This window comes from Ixodes scapularis, unplaced genomic scaffold (assembly GCF_016920785.2).
Source record: "Ixodes scapularis isolate PalLabHiFi unplaced genomic scaffold, ASM1692078v2 PGA_scaffold2__306_contigs__length_199485367, whole genome shotgun sequence".
NCBI classification, from domain to species: domain Eukaryota; kingdom Metazoa; phylum Arthropoda; class Arachnida; order Ixodida; family Ixodidae; genus Ixodes; species Ixodes scapularis.
In genome coordinates, this window is record NW_024609857.1 from 87,480,461 (window position 1) to 87,488,405 (window position 7,945).

At 51.1% G+C, this 7,945-nt stretch overlaps 1 protein-coding gene across 1 annotated transcript; it reads right to left on the reverse strand.

Moving 5' to 3' along the window:
* Positions 1-6,156: 6,156 nt before the first annotated feature.
* LOC120836908 lies at positions 6,157-7,284 on the reverse strand. The gene has a single exon (XM_040206009.1). The coding sequence runs from the start codon at positions 7,282-7,284 to the stop codon at positions 6,157-6,159; it is 1,128 nt and encodes a 375-aa protein (XP_040061943.1).
* Positions 7,285-7,945: the final 661 nt, after the last annotated feature.

The following is a 7,945-nucleotide window of genomic DNA, read 5'->3' on the forward strand; positions in this document are numbered from 1 at the left end:
CAGCCGACAGCTCGAGATAGACGGACTTCAAATTCCTCCAGAGAATGTCACCAGGGCTCTAACGTTCCTTCTTCGACAGACGAGGACTCTTCAATATCCATCGCACGCAACAACACGGGCACAAGCGCTACTTGAAATGTCTGAACGCACATAAGACCAAATAGTCGAGACGACCCATGAGTTTGCGCTCGCAGAAGACTACAGCTGCGCAGCAGTTTTCACACACGCAGCCGACAGCTCGAGATAGATGGACTTCAAATTCCTTTAGAGAATGTCACCAGGGCTCTAACGTTCCTTCTCCGACAGACGAGGACTCTTCAATATCCATTGCACGCAACAACACGGGCACTAGCGCTACTCAAAGTGTCTGAACGCAACTGAAGACCAAATAGTTGAGACGACTCATGAGTTTGCGCTCGCAGAGGACGACAGTGCACAGCAGATTTCACACACAAAACCGACAACTCGAGATAGACGGACTTCAAATTCCTCCAGAGAATGTCACCAGGGCTCCAACGTTCCTTCTTCGACAGACGAGGACTCTTCAATATCCATCGCACGCAACAACACGGGCACAAGTGCTACTCAAAGTGTCTGAACGCACATAAGACCAAATAGTCGAGACGACCCATGAGTTTGCGCTCGCAGAAGACAACAGCTGCACAGCAGTTTCAACACACGCAGCCGACAGCTCGAGATAGACGGACTTCAAATTCCTCCAGAGAATGTCACCAGGGCTCTAACGTTCCTTCTTCGACAGACGAGGACTCTTCAATATCCATCACACGCAACAACACGGGCACAAGCGCTACTTGAAGTGTCTGAACGCACATAAGACCAAATAGTCGAGACGACCCATGAGTTTGCGCTCGCAGAAGACTACAGCTGCGCAGCAGTTTTCACACACGCAGCCGACAGCTCGAGATAGATGGACTTCAAATTCCTTTAGAGAATGTCACCAGGGCTCTAACGTTCCTTCTCCGACAGACGAGGACTCTTCAATATCCATTGCACGCAACAACACGGGCACTAGCGCTACTCAAAGTGTCTGAACGCAACTGAAGACCAAATAGTTGAGACGACTCATGAGTTTGCGCTCGCAGAGGACGACAGTGCACAGCAGATTTCACACAAAAAGCCGACAACTCGAGATAGACGGACTTCAAATTCCTCCAGAGAATGTCACCAGGGCTCCAACGTTCCTTCTTCGACAGACGAGGACTCTTCAATATCCATCGCACGCAACAACACGGGCACAAGCGCTACTTGAAGTGTCTGAACGCACATAAGACCAAATAGTCGAGACGACCCATGAGTTTGCGCTCGCAGAAGACTACAGCTGCGCAGCAGTTTTCACACACGCAGCCGACAGCTCGAGATAGATGGACTTCAAATTCCTTTAGAGAATGTCACCAGGGCTCTAACGTTCCTTCTCCGACAGACGAGGACTCTTCAATATCCATTGCACGCAACAACACGAGCACTAGCGCTACTCAAAGTGTCTGAACGCAACTGAAGACCAAATAGTTGAGACGACTCATGAGTTTGCGCTCGCAGAAGACAACAGCTGCACAGCAGTTTCCACACACGCGGCCGACAGCTCAAGATAGACGGACTTCAAATTCCTTCAGAGAATGTCACCAGGGCCCTAACGTTCGTTCTTCGACAGACGAGGACTCTTCAATATCCATCGCACGCAACAACACGGGCACAAGCGCTACTCAAAGTGTCTGAACGCACATAAGACCAAATAGTCGAGACGACCCATGAGTTTGCGCTCGCAGAAGACTACAGCTGCGCAGCAGTTTTCACACACGCAGCCGACAGCTCGAGATAGATGGACTTCAAATTCCTTTAGAGAATGTCACCAGGGCTCTAACGTTCCTTCTCCGACAGACGAGGACTCTTCAATATCCATTGCACGCAACAACACGGGCACTAGCGCTACTCAAAGTGTCTGAACGCAACTGAAGACCAAATAGTTGAGACGACTCATGAGTTTGCGCTCGCAGAGTACGACAGTGCACAGCAGATTTCACACAAAAAGCCGACAACTCGAGATAGACGGACTTCAAATTCCTCCAGAGAATGTCACTAGGGCTCCAACGTTCCTTCTTCGACAGACGAGGACTCTTCAATATCCATCGCACGCAACAACACGGGCACAAGCGCTACTTGAAGTGTCTGAACGCACATAAGACCAAATAGTCGAGACGACCCATGAGTTTGCGCTCGCAGAAGACTACAGCTGCGCAGCAGTTTTCACACACGCAGCCGACAGCTCGAGATAGATGGACTTCAAATTCCTTTAGAGAATGTCACCAGGGCTCTAACGTTCCTTCTCCGACAGACGAGGACTCTTCAATATCCATTGCACGCAACAACACGGGCACTAGCGCTACTCAAAGTGTCTGAACGCAACTGAAGACCAAATAGTTGAGACGACTCATGAGTTTGCGCTCGCAGAAGACAACAGCTGCGCAGCAGTTTCCACACACGCGGCCGACAGCTCGAGATAGACGGACTTCAAATTCCTCCAGAGAATGTCACCAGGGCCCTAACGTTCGTTCTTCGACAGACGAGGACTCTTCAATATCCATCGCACGCAACAACACGGGCACAAGCGCTACTCAAAGTGTCTGAACGCACATAAGACCAAATAGTCGAGACGACCCATGAGTTTGCGCTCGCAGAAGACTACAGCTGCGCAGCAGTTTTCACACACGCAGCCGACAGCTCGAGATAGATGGACTTCAAATTCCTTTAGAGAATGTCACCAGGGCTCTAACGTTCCTTCTCCGACAGACGAGGACTCTTCAATATCCATTGCACTCAACAACACGGGCACTAGCGCTACTCAAAGTGTCTGAACGCAACTGAAGACCAAATAGTTGAGACGACTCATGAGTTTGCGCTCGCAGAGGACGACAGTGCACAGCAGATTTCACACACAAAGCCGACAACTCGAGATAGACGGACTTCAAATTCCTTCAGAGAATGTCACCAGGGCTCCAACGTTCCTTCTTCGACAGACGAGGACTCTTCAATATCCATCGCACGCAACAACACGGGCACAAGCGCTACTCAAAGTGTCTGAACGCACATAAGACCAAATAGTCGAGACGACCCATGAGTTTGCGCTCGCACAAGACAACAGCTGCACAGCAGTTTCCACACACGCAGCCGACAGCTCGAGATAGACGGACTTCAAATTCCTCCAGAGAATGTCACCAGGACTCCAACGTTCCTTCTCCGACAGACGAGGACTCTTCAATATCCATTGCACGCAACAACATGGGCACAAGCGCTACTTGAAGTGTCTGAACGCACTTGAGACCAAATAGTCGAGACGACCCATGAGTTTGCGCTCGCACAAGACGACAGCTGCGCAGCAGTTTTCACACACGCAGCCGACAGCTCGATATAGACGGATTTCAAATTCCTCCAGAGAATGTCACCAGGGCTCCAACGTTCCTTCTCCGACAGACGAGGACTCTTCAATGTCCATCGCACGCAACAACACGGGCACAAGCGCTACTCAAAGTGTCTGAATGCACATAAGACCAAATAGTCGAGACGACCCATGAGTTTGCACTCGCAGAAGACAACAGCAGCACAACAGTTTTCACACACGCAGCCGACAGCTCGAGATAGGCGGACTTCAAGTTCCTCCAGAGAATGTCACCAGGGCTCGAACGTTCCTTCTTCGACAGAAGAGGACTCTTCAATATCCATTGCACACAACAACACGGGCACAAGCACTACTCAAAGTGTCTGAACACACCTGAAGACCAAATAGTTGAGACGACTCATGAGTTTGCGCTCGCAGAGGACGACAGTGCACAGCAGATTTCACACAAAAAGCCGACAACTCGAGATAGACGGACTTCAAATTCCTCCAGAGAATGTCACCAGGGCTCCAACGTTCCTTCTTCGACAGACGAGGACTCTTCAATATCCATCGCACGCAACAACACGGGCACAAGCGCTACTTGAAGTGTCTGAACGCACATAAGACCAAATAGTCGAGACGAGCCATGAGTTTGCGCTCGCAGAAGACTACAGCTGCGCAGCAGTTTTCACACACGCAGCCGACAGCTCGAGATAGATGGACTTCAAATTCCTTTAGAGAATGTCACCAGGGCTCTAACGTTCCTTCTCCGACAGACGAGGACTCTTCAATATCCATTGCACGCAACAACACGGGCACTAGCGCTACTCAAAGTGTCTGAACGCAACTGAAGACCAAATAGTTGAGACGACTCATGAGTTTGCGCTCGCAGAAGACAACAGCTGCACAGCAGTTTCCACACACGCGGCCGACAGCTCGAGATAGACGGACTTCAAATTCCTCCAGAGAATGTCACCAGGGCCCTAACGTTCGTTCTTCGACAGACGAGGACTCTTCAATATCCATCGCACGCAACAACACGGGCACAAGCGCTACTCAAAGTGTCTGAACGCACATAAGACCAAATAGTCGAGACGACCCATGAGTTTGCGCTCGCAGAAGACTACAGCTGCGCAGCAGTTTTCACACACGCAGCCGACAGCTCGAGATAGATGGACTTCAAATTCCTTTAGAGAATGTCACCAGGGCTCTAACGTTCCTTCTCCGACAGACGAGGACTCTTCAATATCCATTGCACTCAACAACACGGGCACTAGCGCTACTCAAAGTGTCTGAACGCAACTGAAGACCAAATAGTTGAGACGACTCATGAGTTTGCGCTCGCAGAGGACGACAGTGCACAGCAGATTTCACACACAAAGCCGACAACTCGAGATAGACGGACTTCAAATTCCTTCAGAGAATGTCACCAGGGCTCCAACGTTCCTTCTTCGACAGACGAGGACTCTTCAATATCCATCGCACGCAACAACACGGGCACAAGCGCTACTCAAAGTGTCTGAACGCACATAAGACCAAATAGTCGAGACGACCCATGAGTTTGCGCTCGCACAAGACAACAGCTGCACAGCAGTTTCCACACACGCAGCCGACAGCTCGAGATAGACGGACTTCAAATTCCTCCAGAGAATGTCACCAGGACTCCAACGTTCCTTCTCCGACAGACGAGGACTCTTCAATATCCATTGCACGCAACAACATGGGCACAAGCGCTACTTGAAGTGTCTGAACGCACTTGAGACCAAATAGTCGAGACGACCCATGAGTTTGCGCTCGCACAAGACGACAGCTGCGCAGCAGTTTTCACACACGCAGCCGACAGCTCGATATAGACGGATTTCAAATTCCTCCAGAGAATGTCACCAGGGCTCCAACGTTCCTTCTCCGACAGACGAGGACTCTTCAATGTCCATCGCACGCAACAACACGGGCACAAGCGCTACTCAAAGTGTCTGAATGCACATAAGACCAAATAGTCGAGACGACCCATGAGTTTGCACTCGCAGAAGACAACAGCAGCACAACAGTTTTCACACACGCAGCCGACAGCTCGAGATAGGCGGACTTCAAGTTCCTCCAGAGAATGTCACCAGGGCTCGAACGTTCCTTCTTCGACAGAAGAGGACTCTTCAATATCCATTGCACACAACAACACGGGCACAAGCACTACTCAAAGTGTCTGAACACACCTGAAGACCAAATAGTTGAGACGACTAATGAGTTTGCACTCGCAGAGGATGACAGTGCACAGCAGATTCCACACGCAAAGCCGACAACTCGAGATAGACGGACTTCAAATTCCTCCAGAGAATGTCACCAGGGCTCCAACGTTCCTTCTTCGACAGACGAAAATTCTTTCTGCCAGTTGGAGAAACCCTGGTCTAGGCTGTAGATGAGCAATTTAGTCAGTGCAGTACGACTGCTAGCCTGGGTTCTTCAACGTGCATCCCACAGTAACGATACACGACCACACGCCGGTACGATGCTCATCCAGATCAAAATAGGCAAGGGCGGGGCTCGAACCCAGGTCCTGCACCATGAGCTTTCACTCCACATGCTTTGAGTTGGGTGTGCGCTTTAGCCCACTCGGTGACTGATCCCCTGCGAGCACTCCTCAAAATGTCTGATCGCACCTGAAGACTAAACATACGAGATGACTGGCAGGTTTATGCATTCAGAAGACAGCCATGGTGCACGCTGCAGGCGAATCCAAGGCAATTTGTCATATGGTAGCACAGGTAGAACTATCCCTGAAGGTGGAGCAGTGGTGTTACGACAAATCCCTTCTTGTAGGGCAGCTGCAGGCATCTTGGGGCATTTCTGACAGCATCCAGTGGCCATGACTTAGTGGTTGTACTCTGGACGTCTGTCCTGTAGATTTCGATTGCAGACGAGTGCGCTGGGGCCGTGAAAAAATCTCTCGGATTTGTCAAAGCTGCTACTTCACAGCTGATCCTGCAGACCTTGACAATGACAGCTGGTCGGTCATTCAACAGGTAACACTGTCCTTCCTTGATGACATGAGCCTTGGTTGCAGTCGGAAATGATGCGGGTCCAGCATGCTCGGAAAGTCTGCGACTAACCTGAGCCAGGGGGTTGTTGCGAGTGCGCAGCATTCTCTTAAGCTTACCAAGAAAATTCTCAAAACCAAACGCACTGAACGCATCAAGGGGCCCATGTATCAAGCACTCTTCAGCAAGGTGGCTGAGGGTGTGTACATTATAGGTCAGCTGTTTAGGCCCATAAAGTGCGGAAGTGCCAAATTGCTGCACAAAGTAGCGCAGCAGGCCTCTTGCAAAACTGTTGTGGCAAACGTAGTATGCTGGTGACGCAAGGATCCTGATGGCCACGTGGAGAAGGAGAAAATGTTCGTAGAGGGTCTTTGGAAGAAGAGACTTCAGCACTACAGGTCCCACATAAAGAAGGAAAGACCTTAGTTCTGTGGCCTTCCACCTATCTAGTTCATCCACACCTCTTGGCTTTCTTTGAAAGTCCGACGGGAACTCCTTGGCGCAGGCCACAAGTTTTTTGCTGAGGTCACGCTGTTGACCAACACTTAGTGTTCCACGACCACAGGTCCAACTTCTCAACAAGCGACGCATCACGCCAAGGCATACCAGGTGCATGTAGTCAAGGGGAAAAATTGTGATCATGTTCACGTCGAGGTCAGCAACTGGGGAGTCACCGATGTGATGTGCTGGATCCGCTTGATCTCGAAATGTCTCGTTTGTGCGAAGTGGCGCATTGAGTTCGGGAAAGGTAACTCGACCTTCAACGTACTGTCTTCGTTGGGAGCACCGCTCGCAACCGTGGTATCCAGCGTGGCTCTTGATTTGCTTCACGAAGCTCCTGGCCGGGGCATCACAGACCATTGCTGTCAAGAGAACGTCAATGTGTGTGCCTCAGCTCCTGTACCTCGTCTAAGAAAGGCCGAAGGAAGGTCTCGAGGTTCGGTGGCTTGCCCGAGTCGCAGAAGAGGCTTACCACGAAAGGTGTAGAATCGCCGCAGTTAGTCACACGGCAAAGAATGGGCCAGAAGCCGACGCTGGAGCTCTTGAAAAGCGGCAGTCCATCGATGCTCACTTGAAGGTGCAACTTTTGCGGCAGGAGAGCATCACCCAGCGATTCCGTAAGGCCTTTCATTAAGCCGAAATGAATGAAGGTGTTGGCCTGCCCAAGTTGAGCCTTTCTTTCCGTGCCCAAGATGGTCCGGGCGTCCTTCGGAACGTCATGGCCCAACCTTCGCAGTGAGGCCGCAAAGGCGTTGACGGCCCCGTGCGTAAGATGAAATCTTCGCCCTACGGTGGCCAGTTCCTCCGTGGCCGAAGGCTCGGGTTGCTCGGGAGAGGGTTCGGCATCGACGTCTGAGCAGGAGTCGCTGCTCATCTCCTTCGGAGAGTCCTGCATCCTTTGCTCGGTCGGCAGGTCATCTCTGTTAGAGTCGTGATCACTTTCAGCTTCACTGCTGCTTGGGGAAGTACTTGCGCACGACTCGGACGGAGAAACGTTTGCGGAAGAAGCAGCGCCAATGTT